At 43.3% G+C, this 22,744-nt stretch overlaps 2 protein-coding genes across 2 annotated transcripts in view; both read left to right on the top strand.

Annotated features, from left to right (window-relative positions):
- The first annotated feature begins 2,234 nt into the window (after positions 1–2,234).
- Positions 2,235–13,706, top strand: LOC118322711 (ras-related protein Rab-37-like). The gene is made up of 9 exons (XM_035654464.1): positions 2,235–2,897; positions 3,920–4,030; positions 6,062–6,103; positions 7,585–7,651; positions 7,866–7,918; positions 8,344–8,409; positions 9,239–9,295; positions 9,378–9,454; positions 11,385–13,706. The coding sequence occupies exons 1-9, from the start codon at positions 2,787–2,789 to the stop codon at positions 11,488–11,490; spliced, it is 690 nt and encodes a 229-aa protein (XP_035510357.1). The 5' UTR covers positions 2,235–2,786; the 3' UTR covers positions 11,491–13,706.
- A 1,751-nt stretch (positions 13,707–15,457) lies between these two features.
- Positions 15,458–22,744, top strand: part of slc9a3r1b (SLC9A3 regulator 1b) — a 23,782-nt gene continuing 16,495 nt past the window's right edge. Inside the window, exon 1 of the mRNA XM_035654463.1 lies at positions 15,458–16,164. Coding sequence (XP_035510356.1) covers positions 15,571–16,164 — 594 coding nt within the window. The 5' untranslated portion in view covers positions 15,458–15,570. The remainder of the gene's footprint in view (positions 16,165–22,744) is intronic.

Genomic DNA, 22,744 nt, shown 5'->3' with positions numbered 1-22,744 from the left:
GTAGTGCAGTACAACGTTTTCCTGTGAAATGTAGTATAAAAGAAGTATAAAGTGGCATAAAATGGAAATGCAATCGGTGCTCCTCTTGTGAGCTCAAGAACAAAGGCAGAACATCAGCCTGAGATGGGAGCAGCTATGTCTGATACAGAGACACAGTTTCAGGCCTAAACACACACACGCACACACACCCTCCAGTACATCCTCCAGTTCACCACTGCACACTGCCCTTCCTTGGAGGCATTCTTCCAACCTCCAGCCATCACATTGCATTACAGAGCACAGCTGTGCACTGAGCAACGGATGAACATGTACAGTAACCTACACTATGTATCCACACAGTGTACTGGCCTCGGGCGAGGAGGCAGCGGTGGAGCCTGGACACATGATCTCTGTGACTCTCTCTGCAGACAATCCTGGTGGGAGACAGCGGTGTGGGCAAGACCTCTCTGCTGGTCCAGTACGACCAGGGCAAGTTCCTCCCAGGGTCCTTCACTGCCACCGTAGGCATTGGTTTCACAGTGAGTTCCACACTTCCTGTCCTCCACACACCCTCCTCCCAACCTGAATTTGTTTGGCATCACTCATTTCTCTCTTGCTCACCCCTTCCCTCCCATGTATTTCCTCTCCCCTCCCCCCAGTTCTGCTGTTGACTTCACCCGAGTGTTGAGAAGGACATGTCACTGCGATGGGCTGTTTGTACTGAAGTGGTGACATGATGGTGGAGCAAATCCTCTCTGTTTAAGTGCAGCATGAATCAGTGGTGTTCTCCACTGCAGGATGTAGAATCTTCTCATTGCATTCATTACGATCCGTAACACTGTGCAGTGGGGGGAGGGTTGTTTGCATTATTGTGGCTAATGATGCCACTGCTATGATTAAATTACTGTGAAGAGAACACTACTAATGAATGCCATGGCAGCAGGGTGTTTGCTGCTGGATGTTTGTAACAAAGCTGTCTTAAATCAGAGTGACTTTATGCTTTCTGACATGTGAGGGGGGGGGGGTTGACTCTGTGGCAAGTGGAGGCTAGAGGAAACAAGCAGGAACGATGTATGGCTCATTTAGTGTATGATTTTTCAGCTGTGGCAGCGATAACACTGGCTTTGTGTCATTGCCATTAGAGCAGCATAGAGGAGGCAGAAATGTGTGAGGAAAGTATAAAATTGGCTTTGCCATTTCACATCAGCATAAGTTTGTGGTGATGTATGATTCAAGGTTGAGAAACCCTGCAGGAAGAACGTGCCACAGAAACAAAATAAGTCACTCTGCTGCATACGTCTGCTGGATTTAAAGTCAAGGGTGAGACAGCGGCTGCAAATGTAATAATACACTGCTTTAAATGCACAGAAGGTAGAAATGTTGTTGAAAACGTGGCTCAGTCAGTTGGAAGAAGTTTTCACCTCTTAAGCCTCTTTTAGAGACCGTGCTTTGTAGAAACTACCATCAATAACAAAGCAGTGGGTTCCAGGAAAATATGCAGATAGGAACATATTTGAAGATTTCTTTTTGACCCCATTCAGAATTAAATCATTCAACCACTCACTCAGCTCCATCTCCAAATGTTATATCATTATCTTCATGTCAGAGAGCTGAGATGTTGCCTGCGGTTGCCCATTACTCAGGGCGATGAGTTCATATGTTTAAACAAGAGATTACATGTCAGTTATTATATAACATAAATGATCTCTAACCGTGTGCCATTAGTCCTGTCGCCACATAGAGTGGAGACGCGCTTCCTCTTGACTTGAACACTGGGGGGAGACAAACACCGCAGGAAAAGAGTCATTTTCAGACGTGAGTGAGAAATTGAGTCTCAGTGAAACCATCTTAGACATGTATGACATGCTAATTAAAGGAAGGGACTGGGGATAGTTATGTTCGTCATGTGTTCTTGACGAAGAGAGATTTGGATAGTTGCTTAGTTTCCTGCTGCGAAGAGGGGTCGATAAAGGGGGAAAACATGGGTTGATGAAGAATCTATAAAAGCAAAAAAAGAGAGGCACTGCTTTATGATAATATAAGATGGTCTTGGCAGCATTTTTCTGACATATTCTTAAAGGAGTCATGTTTGGTGGGGAAGGTTTCTGGACAAGGTTCGTGCTGAGATGCGCCCTTTTACGCACATCCCCCCCTTTGAAGAACAGTCAAATTAACCTAATATACTCAAAGTGTATTTAAACTACTGGCTCACAGTTCAGCCCTCTTTCCTCCTCTCCGAGCTTTGACACTTTGCTCTGACCCTCTCAGAGATCGAGCACCACCTGTGGCGGGTGAGTCAGCGACCGGCGCAGACTGACCCCCGCAGCCGGTTTAGGGACATTGTCAGCCTGAAAGACAGACCGACCGTTTCACTGGTGACAGAACAAAGTGTTTGCAGGAGCTGTCGACGTCCTCACACACTCAGTTAATCATCTGCCCACGCCAGGATGCACCGCTCCGCTCTGCAGAATCAGAGAAATGTTTCCGCCTGTTTGTCATCGCCGCTTTCCTGACTGGTCCGCGTAGACGCCGGTGCGTCGCAGCCGCTGCCGATTGTTTTTCAAGTTTTCATCGTCGCTTCCGTCTTTTGACAGTGCGATATTAAGGTGTGATTTTCCCAGAGAAGCGCCTGGTGATCGTTTTGTGGCCACATGCAGTAATGCGAGCAGAGGGGCTGGAGGCTGGCGGAGAGCGGGACTGAGCGGCGGAGATCTCAACAGACACCGTGCGCGTCTTTCTTGGACACATCTCGGAGATAACTGGTTTGGCTTTCCGAGCCTGCGCTCCTTTTTTTCCTTGGCATTGCGATGTCTACGAGAAAGACATCGTTGACGGACAAGCAGACTAAAAACGGAACGTCAAAATATGTGTTGGAGAGATGCGCTTCTGTTAACGAGTATTATGATATTGCCTTCAAGGTGTGTATTTCCGTCTTGTCATTTGTGCTTGGTTTGTTGTTTTTTTTTCTTTTTTCTTCGTGGTACTGCTGGTGGAACAGGTGTCTGCGTTTTATTGTAGGTTTGACACAGAAGCAGCTGGGTGTACCTGCAGCAACAACATGAATATCGACTCCTCAGTTCTTCACAATGTGCATAATCTTAAGTGAAAAGCATTAACCATCAGCTGGTCTGGCTTTATGCATTCTCCTGGTTAAACAGGCCATGTTCACTGTTTGCACACAGACGACAGGGCAGACACAAAGTCATCGACCTGATGCTTTCATTTGTATTAGGAAGTCCCTCTGAGCCTGTAAACCTCTAGAGGTTGCTTTGTCCGCCCTTTCTGATATGCACATATTTGCTGAGGGTGTACTTGTTGCTCCTTGCAATCACTCCCATTAAATATTTATAAAAGCTGCACGGACACACCTGTGACTGTTTTACAAAGACCCACAGACAAAAGGAGAAGTTAAATTCAAGTTTAATTACATTATTATCTTGTAGGCTGTGTGTTTGTGCAGCTATGAGTCACTGTGGGAACATATAAGGTTTGCCTCACATGCTGCTGGATGGGTTGTGTAATTGCACATCCTGTTGTTGTAATTATATTGATTAGGTTTGGAGAATGATGCACAGTGAAAAAGGATGGGAGTAAAATGACAGAGTTGGCTCAAACATCTTGGATCCCCATCTCCAGTATTGGCAGAGCGTCACATGTTGGTGGCAGCTCAGTCAACAGCGGGACACAACACTATCTGTAGTGCACTGTACTTGTGCTTGCGGTGTAATGTTAACCAGCTGACACATTAACTAAATAAGACATTGCACAATCTCATCATGATCCCAGTTGTGAAATATTCACTCGATTGCAAAATAATTTATGCAACATGTCCCTCAGCTTTCATTTCCTCTGCAGGGAGATTGTCATTCTTATCCTGCTATCATGTAAAGGCTGTCAGTAACCTATTGTTCCTCTTCTCTGGTGGTGGGTTTCGCTCTAGGTGATGCTGCTGGGAGACTCGTCCGTGGGGAAGACGTGCGTCTTGGTGCGCTTTAAAGACGGGGCATTTCTGGGAGGCAACTTTATAGCCACCGTTGGAATAGACTTTAGGGTGAGATAGATGCTGTCGAACAGCCCTGGACTCACAGAATGACTCATAATGTCCTCATTATTTCTGTGTGAGCCATTAATGGTTTGTCATTTGTGTGTCATTTTTGATTATGAGAAAATGTTTAGCTTCTAAAAAAACCACCTAATGGTATTAACAAAGCAACAAGAGATCCACTTCTTAGAGTCATCACTCCAATTATCACCTTGTTTCCACGCAGAATACTTCATCATTCTGCAATGATAGCACCAAATGTACAAATCCTCTCACCAATCAGTCAAGTTCACAGACCACTTGTGCTGCGAGGCACTGTGGATGGATTCATAAATGTCTTGGCAGATGCCTGCCCACGTCCCTATCTCCTGGAAAAAAAGATTGGCTGCAGCTCAGCGCGGTCCTAGAGGAGTCACACTGCTGACAGACGAGCTCCTACCTAGTCACATAACCCTCATGCACAGACACACAGACACACACACACACACACAAACCCACGCAGTGACTGTCGTTGAATTTGGAGCAGATTTCTACTGTATATCTTCCTCTGCTGGGGTGAAAATAGGCTGTTTTGTCCCTCCATCCCCCCCACCCCCATTTCCCTCCAATCAAGGCAAAACACTCACACTAATGGGAAGTCAAGTAGGGGTGATTTGAGGAGGAAACTGTGTTGCATTAGCCAGAGTGATGTATTGTCTTCTATGGATGGCGGTGTAGACCTTAAAGAGCATAACGGATGTCTGACAGACAGAGCTATATGGATGATGCCATGAACATTTCATCTCGCCCCCACTGAGGCGCTGCAGCCAGTATCCATTCATAAAATACATTAAAAAGGGAGCTGACACTGGTTTACACTTGAAAAACATTGCTGTTCATTCAGAAGATCGGCTGTTAATGTAAGCAATTACCTTTTGTTTTCCTGCTTGGGTTTATGAAAAGGGGCAAAGCCGCTTAGAAACAGAGTTGTCTGATAGAAAGAGTTGAGTCAATATGCTGAGGTTGTCCTCTGTGCATGGATAGGCAGGCAGGCTGTTGTGGCAGCTTGTAACATGGCCGGTCTATTTTCGGCATGCTTCCTTGTAGCAGTTACTCAGCATGCAGGCTCCTCTCACGTCATAATTGGGGGGAAAAATGGAAACCCATGGCAACTAATGCAGGGGTTGAACCATGTCCATTCTGCCAAGGCAGAGGATTCAGCAGGTGGCAGCTTTAGCTGCCAGTGACGGCTTTGTAGACATTGCAGAGGTTTCTTTTGTTACTGTGTAGCTCTTTCTGCATGTCTTTGGGTGCATTTCAAGTGCTTTTGTGCGTTCACAGGAAAGGCAGGGACTGTTTGTGATGACCTGTCACTGATATTAAGTTATGAAGTGATTGAGGAAGTGCTGCAGAACATTTACTTGTCACACTTCCGTCATCTCAGCCTCTCTCTCTTTGGTGGTTTTTGCTGTGCAAGGTTGAAACAGGGTTGTGACCTGGCTCTTAAAATACCCGTTTAACCCCATGAAACAGGCTGTGGTAGAACCTGTTTTTGTTGTTGCATGCTGAAGAATGCAAGTTAAAATGCTGTATGTTACAGAAACCTCTATTTCCTCTTCACTCTTAATTCCCTCAGGATTTTTGTTTTGCTAGATTTCCCCTTTCAACACATTCATCAGTCACAACATTTAGTCTGTTTTAGGTGGGGTGCCTAAACTATTTTAGGCCAATCTTTTCTCTACAGGAAATCAGAGGGCACCCCTACAGGGCTGCAGGAAATTAACGGGGGAGTCAGTTGTTATGCTGCCAGTTGTCTTTCTCACTGTTGTGTAATTAAGTCTAATCCCAGGACCTTGTTGTGTGGGTGTTGCAAATTACTTTCTCTGCCAGCTTTCAAAGCCACTTTTAGTTGTCTTGTTTCTTTTGCCACACGCTGTGTCTCTGAGCTTTTTTAGTCCGCCGTGATGTTCGTCATTCATCTTTGTGCAGCTTTCACAGCACTCCAGTCTCTAAAGCATATGGTGAATTGTCAGTCTCTCACAGCTCTTCTCGTTCCTGCAGAACAAAGTGGTGGATGTTGACAACCTGAAAGTCAAACTCCAGGTGAGAACCTCCACACCTGTGTCTACATTTCACCTCACCAAAAGACAAATCACCTCATCCTTTTGGGTGCCTTTGACCTATATATCGACCTGAACTCATCTGGTAGATTATGTAGAATCAAAAATAATCTGGAAAGTAATTTACAAATAATAGTTGACCCAAATATGCTCTATACTTGTTTGACTGTCATTGTTTGCACTGCCAATCCAATCAAAGTGCCTGATATTGTGTTAGTGTAGGGGACTCTGGAGGGTTACGTGCCAGCAGCAAGCTGTTAATCTAAGGCACATTCGTCTATCAGCATAACCTGTTTTGTTCAACACTGAGTGGGAGGTGTCAAAATTAGATTCCCCTGCTAGCTCGAGTAAATCTGTGGTCTTTTTTTTTCTTGCACATGATAAAATCATGAATTCAAAAATACTCCACCACTGCCATGAGTCTATGCTTTACAGAGGCTAAGAGCAGTAGCTGACTATGGAAAAGCTCAAGTTGAGAGAAAAGGTTTAAGGTTTTCAGGCTGGCTGGATAAACAGTGTAACAGATGCATAGGGTGTAATAAGGTCATTTTATTTCTCTTTAAATACATAATTTTACAAAAACTACAATCTGCTTTTGGAAAACCGGAAAATGTGTTCTTATAAACAATTTAAAGAAAAAAGATATAACTTATAATTGAATACATTTAAATATGCGATTTAAACATTTCCACTCCACAAAGCTGAGATGGCATTTATTGCTACTTTGCAATGCTAGGCTAGTTAGCATGGATGCATGGATCAGCATTTATGGACTTATTTAAGAGAAACAAAATAAACATCAGATTTGATGTATTTCAATTACAGGAAACAGCAAAAAGGGTATTTTTAAAAGAAATATCTAATTTCGATTGTAATGATTAGTAATTAATGTGGGATAAAAACTAAAAGACCTTTGTTCATCAAAACTTAATTTACAGCAAACAGCTTGGTTGTAATAAAAAAAAACTCTCGCTCTTTAATAGTTTGAATTGTGTTTTTTAGTGTTTTCTGTTGAAATAAATAAATATATAAAAACAAATGTCAACAATTCAGATTCCTGTGTTAAGTAAGTTTTGAGTATGTTACTGCATTCTGGCTTTGTGAGGCAATATAATGACAAGTTTCTGTATTTGTTGTTGTAAGATGATAATTTTTGAACACTCCATTAAGCTGGGCCTAACTTTAGGCATGAACTGCTTTTATCCTCTATGGCTAGATTTAGCTGCTACCTTATATTCATTTACAGTACCAAGATATTAGCTGAAAAACATGTTGTTGTTTGAAATCTTACTCTCTTGCTCTGACTGTTTAGTTTGGGTTTTAGCTGTTTTTACCATATATATAGTTACTGCATTTTGGCAGTATAATGGTATGTCTCTGATTTAGTCTCTCTCTGTGGAGGATTTTCTATGAGGATTGTTTTCCCATGTTAGCTGCTGTGTAATTATGTGGTTTGATACACAGATCTGGGATACAGCCGGCCAAGAGAGATTCCGCAGCGTAACACACGCCTACTACAGAGATGCCCAGGGTAACCTTTGCTTTTTATGTTTCACTTCCTCATGCTCCGTGTGTGTTGAGTGTGTGGGAAGGGGGAGTGTAGGTAAGGGAGCAACCTGGCTGAGATCTGTACTTTTTATTAGTGTACATAGAAAGTGTGTGTGTAGGTGTTGATGTGTGTTACGTAAGATGGTGTGCAGATAACAATAAAGTGACAACCAAGCTGCTCTTCTGTTTCCTAACAGCGTTACTTCTGCTTTATGATATCACCAGCAAGCCATCATTTGACAATATCAGGGTAAGACTCTTTCAAATTACTTTTTCCTCCCACTTTGTCTCTCTCTCTCTCTCTCTCTTTCTACCTCCCACTTTCACTATCTCTCTCTCTTCATTTTCTCATCCTAAACCTTCTCAAGCTGAACAATTCACTTTTTCTATTTACATGCAAAGTATGATGAGGTGCTCCAACATTTTTTCACAGCCCTCTTTGGAAATGACATGATGTCATCGTTCGCTTCGCTACACAGTTTTCAGTTTCTGTAATGAAAAGCAATAAAAGTGTTCAAGGATAAGAGTGACTCAGTCACACCATGATTGATTGGAGGATGGTAATAATACACAGCTGTCTGTCTGCAGTCTTTAAGTGGTGAAATTTGTTTTGTTTACACACCGATCTCTATTTGCCCCCCCTTCTGCGCTGTCTGTCTATTTGTACTTTTAAAGGCTTGGCTGACTGAAATACACGAGTATGCCCAGAAGGATGTGGTCATCATGTTGCTCGGCAACAAGGTGAGCAAAGCTTCCTTTTTGCGTTACATAAAAAGATCAAGAGGATAACTGGTTCCTTAGCACAATTTTAACACACTCTTATCACACCCAGACAGACATGTGAATGCTCAGAAGCCAGAAAATGCCTCCAGCGTGCAACACATGCACAAATGCAAACTATCACTCGCTTATTTGAACATTTACAAGCGAAACGTCGTCTTAATTGTGCTTGTGTGTCTTCGTTGATTTATGTTGTTAATGGGCACTCTTGAAAAGAATGTGTCGGTGAAAAGAATTTCCCTGCAGTGAAAATAAAGTCCACATAAACACATTCATTTGTTACCCATCACCCAATGTTATTTGATCATTATGACTGGGAACCATACACTCAAAACATGCCACAAAACTCACTAATCACCCGCTTAAAGCTTCCCTTGCATGAAACCATCTCCACAAACCACAAGCCATCTCCCCACCGCTGCTGGGGAGGAAAAATTTCATGTCTCATTGCGACCAGCAGTCATAACTAATATATCTAAAAGCTCCCTCTGGTGGCGCAGAGAGGACTCACCCTTCTCCAGGGTCATAGATGTCGCACAGCAGCAGCTCAGATCATTTGCTGTGAGAGCAATGCCGGTATTATTCTGTGGGAGTGCTGCTCTTCTGCTAGAGGTGGAGCTCCTGACATCTCATCAGTCTGAGGGAGCTCTGGCTCAGCAGCTGGCGGCACGGCTGCCAGATAAGAGGATGTGAGGGCTGACATGACGGTGCATCACTGTAGCTAATGGCATGGTGAATCTGTGACCCTTCACCTCCGTTATGATGACTTGTTTTCCCTGCTGTCTTATAGTCAGACGTGGCTGCAGAGAGGGTCGTGAAGAAGGAGGACGGAGAGAAGCTGGCGAAGGTAATGTGTAACGGCTCCATCTGGTCACATTCTCAACAACAGACACCCAGCCACTTGCTCTTCTAATGTGTTTCCATCTTAGGAATATGGTGTACCATTTATGGAGACCAGTGCGAAGACAGGACTCAATGTGGAGCTGGCCTTTCTCGCTATAGCAAAGTAAGTCTTAAAGCTGCACTAATTAATAGTTTTATAATAGCAATGGATGAAAGAACTATGTGTAATGTAAAAGGAGTAGCTCAGAGAAACTTTACTGCTTTGGTTCACTCTCACTGCTCTCGCCAGCTCATCCTTTCCAGCATCAGCAGGCAGCTATTTTCACTGAATAAGCATGGCAGACAGTCAAAGTTAGCTGGTGAACATAGTGGAGCGTTTAGCAGCCTATAAAGGGCCAGATATTTCCCTCAGGAGTTGGTAAAATAGAGTTAAAAGAAGAGGGAATATTGGACACGACTCCAAATGAATGATAATGGTGCTGCTGGATGTGTAAATAGGCAACTGGGTGCTAGCAAGTTACAGTAATAGGATGATAATCTGTCAGTTTTGTGTTTGTAGCTTGTAAAATAATAAATTAAATCAGGTTTAAGAGGTGTATTGATTAATATCTGTTTGTGGTGGTTTGAGAAAGGGGTATTTGCTCCAATTAAGAGCTGCTTAATGATGATTGATGATGATGATTTGTGACAACAGCTCTTCTGTGTCAACATGCCTGCATAGAGCCTTGATATAAATCACCTTTGGTGTCGGCCAGCGTCAGTTCCTGACCTCCCTATAATGCTCTTTTGGCTGAATGGGAGCAAAGCCCTGCAGCCAGGTTCTAAAATCTGGTGGAAACCCTTTTTGGAAGAGAAGAGGCTGTTATAGCAGAATATTAATGGTCAAAGTTTTGACCAAACAATCACATACTGCTCTGATGTCTGGGTGTCCACATAGTGACACTGCTACATTTCATTACTGCGTACAAAACATTTTCATGTCTTCACACTGCATGATGTATTCTTTTATAAATGTAACCAGTTGAAAATAACAACAACAGTAGAGTCCCTGAAGGATGTAGGTTTTTATAATCAGTCTTTATTATGAGCTCTAAATCGAAATGTTCGTGTTTTGGTTGCATGATGCGAGAGGTGGAAAGTCAGCAGAGCAGACCTTTTTCTACACCCCGCCACCCACATAAATGACAGAAAATGACTAAAAATAGTATAGTAATGAAAACATAACAGCAAAAGAATAAAACTAATTTTTGCTCTTGCACTTGGGGATAATAGAAAGGAGTTATTTGTACTTTTCTCATTTCTAAAATAATCTATAAGTGATCCCCAAAACAAATATTTAACGCTTCAACAGCTACATTTCCTTTTAAAATAGTCCTCTGTAGTGAGAAAATGAATGTTGCTACAAATTGTACTTGTGAAAGTGCACCTTTAAATAAAAAGGCCAAAACAAAACAAACCTAAAGCCATTTTCAGTCTAGTGTGGGTGTTCTGGAGTAATAAACGCTGAGGTTCCACATAAAGGGTTTGTATTCTAATCTGTTTCATGCATACATGCATATTTTTAGACTTTTCTCTGACTTGGCATTGACGCTCACATGCCTCACTCTGATTCCTGCAACTAATACAGTCTAATGGTTTTGAGCTAATTTGTTGTTTGTTCCTCTTGACTCGTTATAATGGGATTGAGCATGTTCGAGGCTCCCTGTGGATCTCAAACATTAGCTGTGTAATTTCTGTTTTTGACTGACTTCTTTGTGCACACACCTTTTTTACTGAACCGCAGGAAATATGAAAAGGATTGTTATTTAGTCTAAAAAGGACTGTTTGCACGGCATGTTCCCAGAGCTGTTGATGGAAATGTATGTGATTTGCTATCTTATTGAGATGGGTGCAAGTTAGATTAAATGATTCATGCCAGAGGCCTTTTGATTAAATCTCAGTAAAGAAAGATGTTTCTCTCCCTCGCTCGATTGCTTGTGCTCTTTTTTATTTCTCTTCCTTTCTCATTTTCTTGATTTGCTCACCCTGTCTGTGCTGCATCCCACACATCCACCCCCTCTGTATCTAACTTCCTGTATCTCTCTCTTCATCAGGGAGCTGAAGCACAGAGCAACACAGCAGCCCAATGAACCCAAGTTCCAGATACACGACTACATCGAGTCTCAGAAGCAGAAGTCTGGCTGCTGTAGCCTCGTGTAGCGCATCCTGATCACCAGGCAGAGAGAGACACACAGGAAGAGAGAGAAAGCGAGAGAGGGAGAGAGGGAGAGGGGGAGAGGGAGGGCGGTAAAAATGTCAGCTCTCTTACAAAAAGCCAATCCCAGCACCAAACCTGAGAAGCGGACGCCCTTGTCTTCTCCACTGAGATTATAACTGAATGGAATCTGGATTGGCCGCCATCCCTTATCTGAAATGTGAATTTAAATCTCTTTATGTCATGCGTAGAAATGTTTGTGGTCTTTGTGGTGACAGTTGTATCAAACTACAAGTCAGGAGTTACAATCTGAAATGCTATATCCATCTGCAGGGACAGAAATACACATATTTATAAATCTACTCTGCATATCTGCAAACTAATGGAGTGTAGGGGGTCTGACCGTGTGGCTACATAGTTTGTGACAAAGGGGGTCAAGGGACACAAGGGACACTGACTGACCACCGCTCAGTGTAGCATGAATTGCGTAGTGATGAGAAGGCCCACTTCTTTTAAACCTGCCATTATCATACAAAAACAATATAACATAGCCTATATAATATATATAAGCAATATAGCCATCATGAACGTACCTTTTTGCCAATATTTCTTTGGCTCAGTGGGTTTGTACTGTTCTACTGGGTTAGCTTGCTGAGTAAGAGTCTGTCGCTGAGAAGCAGCTCTAACTCGTTCTTTGGGGTGTAGGAAGTTCTACACACACCCCTCGAGTCCAAAGTTAACCGAAAGTTTAGCTGAGCCAAAAGATAACTTCTGGAAACCTGGCTCTTATGCACAACTGCGCATGCACCACACAGAGGTGGGATTTTGGATCCACTTCTGCTTGCGAATCAGGTTAACTCGTGCCTCTTTAAAAATCGTTGAAAAAGAACAATATGTTCACAAATCTAACACCACTCTGGTTATCACTCCTCACAGCCCTGAGAAGATACTGTAAGACTCCCTGTGTCCATGCCGCAAAGACAGGGAGTGTGCTGACACTTTACCCGTCACTAGGCGCACTTTCAGGGCCCTCTGACAGAGTCACTGTGCAGATAGGTGTTGTAGCTGGGCTAGTGGCTCTACTATGACACACTTTGGTCGTAATGACGCTGCTCGCGGTTAACTTTACTATTCATCACCCATAAATATGTTGTTAAACTCTGAATAGAGCACAGTTATCGGCGGGCCCATGTGTTGACATAAATACAGTTGAATCAAACTTTCAAATCCACATAAAAGCAAATTTTGAGCTGAAAAAGCAGTTTTTATACACAATATGTGTCTATTTTAACATGCCAACAAGAATCTATGTGATTATTTGTGGAGTGCATACAAATAATTTATTTTAGGCAGGACCCTGCTTGACCTCATGTTTGTAACAGTTAGAATAACCTTGATCCAGCGGCAGTAGTGACACTGAAAGGGAAAGTTTGGCCCTATAGTCCCTGAACTGTCGCCTTTCATCTCTCTGGAGTTTGCAGGCCTGACTCCTGATAAATGACAGTTTTATATGAAGAATCAATACTACTGTTGATGGTTGTGGATATAGCATTTTGCCATGCAGCTCTTAGTTTGTTTTCATCCCAGTTTTACCAGGCTGTGAACTGAATCCCTCTTGGCCTTACAGTCTTTATCATTATTCTTGATAATTCAGTGTGTTTGAGAAGTGGACTTCAGTCTCACAGTCAGATTGTAGCTAAAATGATCCCGTCTGTTCACATCTGTACTGCTGTTAGAATAAAGCCAACATTTTGAGGGCGCTCGCCCACTGTGTGTCTGTCTGTACATTTAATTCAGGGCCAGTGAAACGTACATTACATTACAGTCAAAGTACTGTACATGTTACTGTGCTTGAGGATCATCCTACTGTTGCTACACTGCAAAGAGATTATCATTGTTTTCTTTTTCTTTGGTTATAGATTCCCCGGCATGCAATCTGCCTTTTACCAGTAACACACAGAGATGCACACAGCACCCGCAGACATTGTTGTGTCTCCTTTAACGATGGATGTTGTTGTCTAGACTGTACCGAAGCTGTATTTGTTCATGCACCGCATCGTGTAACTCGTTTATTTGTACAATGTTCATTATGAATGTTTGCTTGTCGAACTTGCTCAATGTCACATTTGTCCCTCTTCTGAGGCGTCACGGTGATCACAAAGTGCCATGAAAAAGTGCTTTGTTATCATATTATATATAAAAAAATATATTTTGTAATGTATGTAGTGTTGTTTTATTGAAGTCAGTCTTGTCTGTGTGTCTGTGTGTGTGTGTGTGTTGGGCTTTTTGGAGGAATGGGGTGGGAGCCACAGGGGAGTGACAGGATGTGCTGAGGTTAATGAGCCACTGTGTGGCAGCAGCTACCCTGTTTATTTTGTAGTGCGCTGCACTAGAAACAAGTGGTGTTTAATCAATTAGAGAGGCATAACACACACACACAAACACACACATTAATACTGTATTTTAGAGTTTATTTTATGCCTTTATAGAGGTACACTGTTTTTGTTAACGTGGTTGCATGAGGTTGTGTTCATGTGTTAGGTAAACTTAGTGGACATTATATACACACTGTTCTGGGCTGTACACCTGAATGCACCTCCTCTCCCACTCACATCTGTGAGTCACACTGCAGACACATTATTGGAGCAGGAGCATTAAGGAAAAATCCATTATTTGCATGATTCCCTGTTAACTAACAGCTGAATTTCCCTTGAACATACTGCAGTTATATAAGCACTGATGCTCCGGTAGCTTTAAATTTCCAGTTTGGTTTCCTTTGTCCTCTTATCAGCTCTGGAAGCATTCTCAGCTGCAAAAGTAAAATCCTCCCCCAGGTTTTAGTTCAGAAGCTTCCTACCAGGCTCTATTTTTACTATTTTATGTCACTCATATCTCTGAATGGCCAGATGGATCAGCTGACTCCAAAAGACAGAAGAGTTTAGAAATGATGTTGATCATTATTGTTAAATTAATCTAGGGTTCTGCCTCATTTGTGCATATTTATTCGGCTGTAACTAATTCTTGTTTGGCTATTGGAACTAATACTCAACCTCCTCATTATAATAACAGCTGTATACAAATCAAATGATTTTAAGTGCTAAGGTCAAAACATAATCACAGACAGAGGCTCTGTATCCCTCTGGCCAAATTACACAGCTATACAGACAGTAATAGAGGGATAGATGGGCACATTATTCATCCCTATAATTCCTGCCAGTCAGCAGCACTTAAACAGCAGGAATGATAGAGAATACATTTACACTGTGTATGAGAAAAATGAGTACTGCAGTGAAGGAAATGGACAGACTGTAGGAGTATAAAGGTGTGAAAATTAAAGTGAGCAAAAGTTTTCTTCAATTAAAAAGTGCCAAAGGTGAGATATATCCTGTGTGGGCAAAACGTGCACGACATAAAAATGATAGTAATACACTTGAAGAATACAAAAACTCTATATAATAAGTGAAAACAAGGGGATAAGGGGATAAATAAAAATACTTGTATAGGATTTCAAACTGTCCAGAGGACTACCGGCTTTGGGAACCGAGCAGCACTCACAACCCAAACACTATCTATGTTTCTCCTCATCATCGTGTATTTTTCCTGGACAGCCTCGGTTTTGTGTTTACTCCCTCCATTCCCCTTCTCTGCATGAGGCAGCCAGCTGGGCTGTTCCGTGAACGCACCTCCCTCTTCCTGCGTGGCTCTCTGTCGCGCACTGAAAGGAGCGACTGCTGCGTGAGTCCAGTCAGCCTGAAGTCTCAGTCCCCGGGTCAGGACCCCTCACTGAAAGCAGCAGGATTTTACAGCAAGTGTGTGTGTGAGGAGACCAAATCAGACCTTGACTCGTCTGTGGAAGTGGACCAAAGAGTGGGACAAACACCAGCACCGTTTCCTACGGACTAATCTCCCCAGGAGGGCGGGGGTCGGGTGTTATTTTGTGTTTGAAAGGGGACCACTCATTCACACACACACACACACCTCCTCAGCAGCATCCTGAGCGGGACTTCTAGTCTAGTCATTTACACTTACACCCAGCAACAGGTTGAGGCTCAGCAGCAGCAGTGTGAGGGCGACTGAAGCCTACCATGCCGAGTAAAAGCCAGTATCTGCGCCCCCGGCTGTGCACGCTGGAGAAGGGGGACAACGGCTACGGTTTCCACCTCCACGGGGAGAAAGGTAAGACGGGGCAGTTCATCCGGTTAGTGGAGCCCGACAGCCCGGCTGAAACCTCGGGGCTCCGCGCCGGAGACCGGCTGGTGTTTGTGAACGGGGAGGACGTGGAGAACGAGAGCCACCAGCAGGTCGTGTCCCGGATACGAGCCACCGCGGGCCGGCTGGAGCTCATCGTGGTGGACCCGGACACGGAGCAGCTGCTGAAGAAACACAACATGAAGTGTCTGCAGGAGTATGTCACCGACGGGGTCCCGGTACCCTTCGACGAGGAGGAGGAGGAGGAGGTGGTGGAGGTGGAGGAAGAGGAGGAGAAGGAGGTGGTGGTGGTGGTGGAGCAGGAGGATGAGGGGGTAGACGGGAAGGAAAACGGAGGTGAGAGGCACGTTAGGAGGAAGGAGGTGGAGGAGGAGCAGGAGGGGACACCCCGGGAGTCCACGCCGCTCCCGGAGAGCAACGGAGGGATCCACGGGCACGTCGAGAAGAAGCTGAGCATCAACTCTGAGAAGGTGAGTCAGAGTTATGTAAGTGGAGGTCAAAAGTTTCTGCACTGTGTCACCTAAATGACATTAAACCCACTGAATGCTTATTGAGAGGGGGGGTCCTACAGAGAATAAGTGCTCTATAATATGGGATAACATGGGCAGCTGCACCCACGGGCTCCCGGCTGCAGGGCTGCCAGTCTGTGGGCAGGCTCAGCTGGCGGGACATTTGCTGTGGGTGAGAGGACAAACAACCTGGGTCAGCTCTGGGATCAAGGAAACATGGACCAAACTAAACCGTGACCCCCCCCCCTAAACTGTCTTAAACTCTCAACTCTCAAATCACTGATTGAGACAGTGTCTGAGACAGAAACTCAGTCTTCTGTTATTACCCAGATGCCACATGGTTAAGCATCAGCAGCAATGACAGGCTGCAGCTCCACACCAAAGCAAGCACAGGGAAAACACTCTGAAAAGACGTGGTTTTGTGTCTTTGCGTTGTATAATAGAACATAACAAATATTTGACATTGCTGAACCCTCCACAACAAACAACAGGAAATAGTTAGTGTCTTTATTTTTCTTTAATCTCCACAAAATGAGTCCCACTAAATGAATTTTTTCAACCTTTGATCTTTGTCTGTTACACATTATGGGTGGATTCTCACTCCGCAGTGGCCACTTGTTGCTGTGTCTGCCCTTATTTTCTCCTGCCACGCTGTCTGCCTGTCGGTCTGTCTGTGTCTGTCTGTGTGCGCGGCTGTGAGTTCAGGACCAAGGTTCATTAAAAAGCACTTGAGGAGAAGAGGGTACCTCCAGTCTGGAACATCTGTGTCCCTCACTGCATCCTGGATGTTTACCCCCGAGGCTGTTTCTGTCCAGCTCTCCTCCTCGGCACTTCACTGTAGGTGGGAGAGAGGTGGGAAGAAGGGCCGCAGTGTGCAGAGCCAGCAGCGATCAGGAACAAAAGACGCAGAGATGACCCTGCTGTGGTCTTTTCTGTCTAATATAAACACATCGTCGAGTGCATCTCATTTTCCAGCCCATGTGATAGGCAGATGGTCGTCGTTCTGGCATCTGTTTGGTTTGTTGGAGGCAAAATTGAGTAATAATGACATTGTTGTCCATCATTTTCTTCATGATAACAACAGTGGGATCATAAACACGCATATTGACTGTGCTGCTGTTCAGTGTGTGTTTATGAAGATTCCTGAAGCTGACGGGAGGTCAGAAAGGTCGGAAAGGTGGTGACAGGAGTGATGGCGAGGAGTCAAGTTGGGACATATGTTGAAGATGAATCTAGATATTGCCTGGCATTGGTGGCATAGCTTAAATATTTAGTTCCAATGCAATATTTTGACATTTTGGAAAAATATGCATATTTTACTTTATTTTTGAGAGTTTCATGAGATTGATTGATACAACTCTACAGTTAATATAAGGCAAGGTTTGCAGCGGGTTAGATGGAAACAGTCCAGCACATAGTCCCCTGTAAGACCGTGATGTGTTGTTTGAACACTTTGGTTTTGCTACAAATTAAGCAAGTGACATATAACATGTTAATAAATGAGCTTTAGAGGCGCTAGTAGGTGGAGAGAGCCCTGCTAGCTCTTTATGCTAAGTTAAGCTAACAGGCTGCTGGCTGTAGTGTCATATTTACAGACATGAGAGTTGTATCAATGTCCTCCTCATATATTTGTTAGCAAAAATACTTTATGGTTATGTTTCAGGTATTTAAAAGAGTTTTTTTTTCCCCTCACAAGGTCCACACTTGAGCACCGCTGGGTTATGTTGTTTGTCTTTGGAATATACAGCGATTGTTCCCGTGTTTACTCTCGATACTCTCCACAGATGGCCTAATGGAGCTGGTGCAGTACAATTCACACTGGCACGCAACCCAGAGGGAAGTGGCGTCGAAACAAACAATAGCACTGATGTCAAACTCATTTTCACCACTTGGATTTTTAATTTCATCCTCCCAGAGTTAACAATTCCCAACATATGGAATCATACTCACAGAGAGTAAGCCCAGTTGGAAATTTCTTTTTTATACAAGGGCAGGTTTTGTGTGTATAAAAACCAAGATTTCACTGGCTTAGGAAGTTACTTAGGGACAGAAGACACAGCAGAGAGCGTGAGTGTGTAAATTGGACTCGAGGGATGCAGTTTAGAGTCTGCTGTGCGTCTATGTTACAGTTAGAGGTTGTGTTTTTTGCATTGACTCCACTCTTTCTGGAATTTTCTCCCTACATCCTGTCCAGCATTCCTGTGCCCGAGCCCTGTGGCCCGGCCAATGACACACAACCACACGCACAAGACAAACACACACACAACACAAACACACACACTGACGTCCGCAATCCGCCTGTCTGGCCTCATCTTTGAAGCCACACAAAAGAGGGTTCGACAGCGACGCCTTCTCCGGAAACCAAAGGAGCCTTGCTCAAGGTTTCCATGGTTACACTGATGTGTGTGTGTGTGTGTGTGTAGTGCATGTGTAAGGATGGAGGTGAGACAGCGCAGGGAAGATGCGAAAAAATGGGAGGAGCAGTGATGGAGGTCAAAACATGGAGCGTGGCCCTGGAATAAAATAGGAGCCGCTGTCGTCATCGTGGAGCAAAACACACAAAAAAAACACATCATCGGTTCCAAAGGTCGTTGTTTTGTTTACCAGGCAGTAAAATTGTTACTCTGCCTTTGTTGAGTGCAGTGAAGTAGCAGCTGATTCTCTCTCGTTCATATTACAGATCCATCAGCTCAATCAGAAAAAAACTTGTGGTTCAGTTGTTGTTGTTTGCCGTCTTTCTGTGCAACCCTCTGAAAGCTAATCAGTCAGTTTATAGTCCAATGAGTTCCAAACATTGCAGTAGAGAGAGAAAAGGGGATCAATTTTTTCACAATAGAAGAATAAATTCACATTTTTCAAGTCTGTCTTAAAATATTTGGGAAACTTCACACTAAAAAGATGAACTTTGGAAGAAACCCACGTTATTTGACTAACTGAAGCCTCATATTGGCTTCAGCTACATTTTGGAGATATTTTTGCACTGAACAAAGACTGGATTTTGTCCTCCTACAACAGGACGAATGATTACAGCAAGAAAAACCTGCTTCACTGAACATATAGGCATCTGACTGTTATTGTAAGACAGACTTAAAAAAATGTGAACCTATCCTTTAATCTGCAAATACTTTTTATGATGTCTTGAATCAGTTGTTTAAAAGCCTAGGGATAATGTAAGGAATTCTCATCACAAGGCCAAAGACACATCTTCAACTGCCTTATGTTGTCCTAACAGCAGTCCAGAGAAATGCAGTTAACGATATAAAACGGAAAAGCTAAAGCACATTTGAGAAGCGGGAAACAGCTAATGTTTGGAATTTATCCTTGAAATTTGTAGGTCAATCAGTAAACTCTATGAAACGGGTGATTATTTCATACAGAAACATTTTGCAGTAAAACCTATTAAAATGTATCTGCGTCATCACACTGTTCTGGCAGTGATTCATTCAGATTGAAGAGAGCGAGAGAGAGGAAAAGAGAGTGCGAGGGTGAGAAGTTTTTTTGGGAGTCCTCCTGAATGGGTGCCGGCTGCTTACATAAGACTGTCTTTAAACAGTAATTACAGGAGAGGAAGAGGGCTTGTGTCAGATGAAACTAACCGTGGAAAGATGAGATCTGGTACATTGACAAGTGTTTGTAAGAGTGTGTAATTTCTCCCGAGGTATGTATCACTGTGTATGACTCCACAGTATCTAGCTTTCTAGTATTTTCAGAAATGAAACAAGAGGGCGACTTTACGTCGATGTGCCTGTTGGTTGTCACTCCTCTAATCTGAGCCTCTAAACGGCACATTCACATAAAACCTGCTTATTAAAGAGCTTCCACTCCTTTCACCACACATGCTTGGCTTTAAAGCGTGGTCCTTTAACTGCACGGGTTGAAGTGTTTTCCCTAAACAAATCATCCTCAAGCTGTTGCATGGGAGGGTTCTTTCTATATTTGTATACACTCCTCTGTATGGCCTTCGGTGCATGGATTGACAATGGGCTTTATAATTGGCTTTTATGGACAGTGTATTGTGTATAGCTCACTTTAACAGTCTAGTCAGTGTCTCTGTATGTGTTGCCTTAAGTAAACCCTGAAGTTAATCATGTGTTTTCACAGTTACAACATTAAAATCATTTTTCCCACAGTGGCACAACTTTACTGACCATTTAAATGAATTAGGATTTCATTATTTGTGTCTGGTAACATCACATCCATGTGACTTTCCTATCTGTGTACTGTACTGTAACTCGTCCGTCTGATGTAATGCCTTCAGGAATAGCCCGTGGATAAGACTTTCTGTTAATAGAATAAACGTCAGCTTTCGATGATTATTTGTCGTGCATTAGAGGCAGAAATAGCCACACCTACAGTAACTATTTGAGCCAGGATGGTCAGGGGTGTGTTTCTGGCTGCCTGCTGCTGTCTATGGGAGTCTTGGCCTGTACACAGACCTGAGGACGTTTGTGCTGGTTTCCTGTCATTGTTGTCGGTGGAAGATTTTTCCCCACCCCGTCGTCTTGATCCTCTTCTCACCCCCCTGGAATCCCAGTAGCTCGTAGCAGGGCAGTAAACTACAGCTTAAAGGTTAGAGAAACGATCTCACAATCACTGAGCAAAGGTAGCAGCTAAATGCCTGCAATGAAAACAGGATATAAAACATAATCAAACGACACAGACACTGGTTGAATAGCGTGTCGTTCCAGCAACAGACGCTGAATTGTGGCTCAAAGTAAACACAATCTCTAGCCATGTTTGTTGTTTGTTGTTTTCATTATCCTTGAAGGCATTGTGACAAAGCCAGGTATTGTTTGGCTCTGTTTCGCATGTCATTGTGTTTGTCTGACAGGATCAGATGTACTCCATGGTTCATTCTGAGCGGCCACTTGACGTCTGCTCACACACAGTACGTTTTGGCCATGCCTTGTATTTTTATTTGTTTTTTGTGGGTGTTTTCACTTGAATGTATGTGCATATGTTGGTGTGTCTTGGTGTGTGTGTGTGTGTGTGTGTGTGTGTGTGCTTGCGTGTGAGAGAGTTTGGGAGTCAACCTTCCCTCTCCTGCCCTTTGTTGATTGTTGGGCTGTGTTTTCCAGGGGAAATGGTCCTCATGATAAGACGTGGTGGAGGCTGTCAGGGCCTTCATTGTGTTTCTAGTCCAAGATTTGTGCATCTACAGGAGTAACTAGAAAACTAGAGGTCTCAAGTGTGTTATGTAACACTTATGAGCTGGGCGATAAATGCTGTGAGTAAAGACGCACTCAAAAAACGTTGCATATCAGTAAACAGGAATATTTACCCAATGGCACTATTGGATTTACAGGATATTTGTATCAATGAAGTAATGTATATACATCATACTGCCAAAAACAAACCCATGTTATTTTTATTAATGCCATCCCACCTCTACTGAGTCATACCAACTACAACAAAATCAGTGAGAATGTGGGCACGACATCAAACATTATTCATTTTATAAATCAATAGCAGCTAAATAAAGATAAATACACCCATTAAATGTGTATCACATAACAGCCATTCAGATAACATTTAATCTATACCAAATAAACAATCTTATATCTAATACTGTTCCAAACACGTGTCTTAAACAAATCACATGCAATGTCCACTGTACGCTACACACACTTCTCTTGTCCAATGGCTTTCACTGGAAAAGCTGATTTTGTGTGTATTATGGGTGGGAATCTTGGAGTTACTCATGATACAATACTATCAACAAAATGTTGCCCAAGATAACGAGACTATCACCAGTGTTTTGCAAGACAGTCACGCACACTTCATTGCAACAACTGTTTAACAAGGAAAAGAAAAAGTAAAAAATGATGAAAAGAAATGTACAATCTTAAGAAACTGTGTGTGACAAAGTGCATAGCGTATCAGCCTTTTTTGGGGCAGTTTTGGGGGTTTTTTATTGGCAGACAATGGAGTGTTGACATGAAATAAGGGGAGAGAGAAGAGTCAAAGGTCTGCAACCAAGACATTACAATTTCATGGTCAGCATCTTAAACCCTTACAGAGCACCAGGACAACCCAGGGTTTTTTAATGCTAACTCAAGTTCATAAGTCCCATTGTTTAAATGTCAGACGGTCATAAACTGGCAAAAGGCAAGAGCATTACGTCTCGAGCAAAAGAAGGATACATTTCTACCACATCACAAGAGAACATTATATTGTTCTATTGATTAGGCCCGGAACAAATAATCAAAGTCGTCTTTGCAAATCACGCTGAGTGAAACTTCTCTGTGACGTCAGTCCAAACAACAGCACCACTGTCCCGTCCCCACGGCCAAGACCAGAGTGGCCCAGGTCAGGGGTGCAACCTGAACCCTGTCTGTGTCTGTGTGTGTGGGTGGGTGCTTGGATTGCTGGTGATTGGGTCCCATGGGATACTGGACGGAGACTCTACAATGCCACATTCCATTTCCCTCTCCATTCTGCTGAAGGTTCACCACCCCAGCTAGACAATGAGCCGGAGGGCCGCGCCCTGCCGGGGGTGGGAGGGAGGGAGGGAGGGAGAAATGACTCGCTGCCGGCCCTG

This window comes from Morone saxatilis, unplaced genomic scaffold (genome assembly GCF_004916995.1).
Source record: "Morone saxatilis isolate NCDOM2014 unplaced genomic scaffold, NCSU_SB_2.0 Contig14, whole genome shotgun sequence".
Lineage (NCBI taxonomy): Eukaryota > Metazoa > Chordata > Actinopteri > Moronidae > Morone > Morone saxatilis.
The sequence above is the reverse complement of the archived record's forward strand: the minus strand, read 5'-3'. Positions and strand labels throughout refer to the sequence as shown.

Coding starts and splice junctions, on each gene's coding strand:
- LOC118322711 (XM_035654464.1), top strand. CDS start 2,787: ATGTCTACGAGAAAGACATCGTTGACGGACAAGCAGACTAAAAACGGA. Junction 7,652..7,865: donor CTACTACAGAGATGCCCAGG/GTAACCTTTGCT, acceptor GTTTCCTAACAG/CGTTACTTCTGCTTTATGAT. Junction 9,296..9,377: donor ACGGAGAGAAGCTGGCGAAG/GTAATGTGTAAC, acceptor TTTCCATCTTAG/GAATATGGTGTACCATTTAT.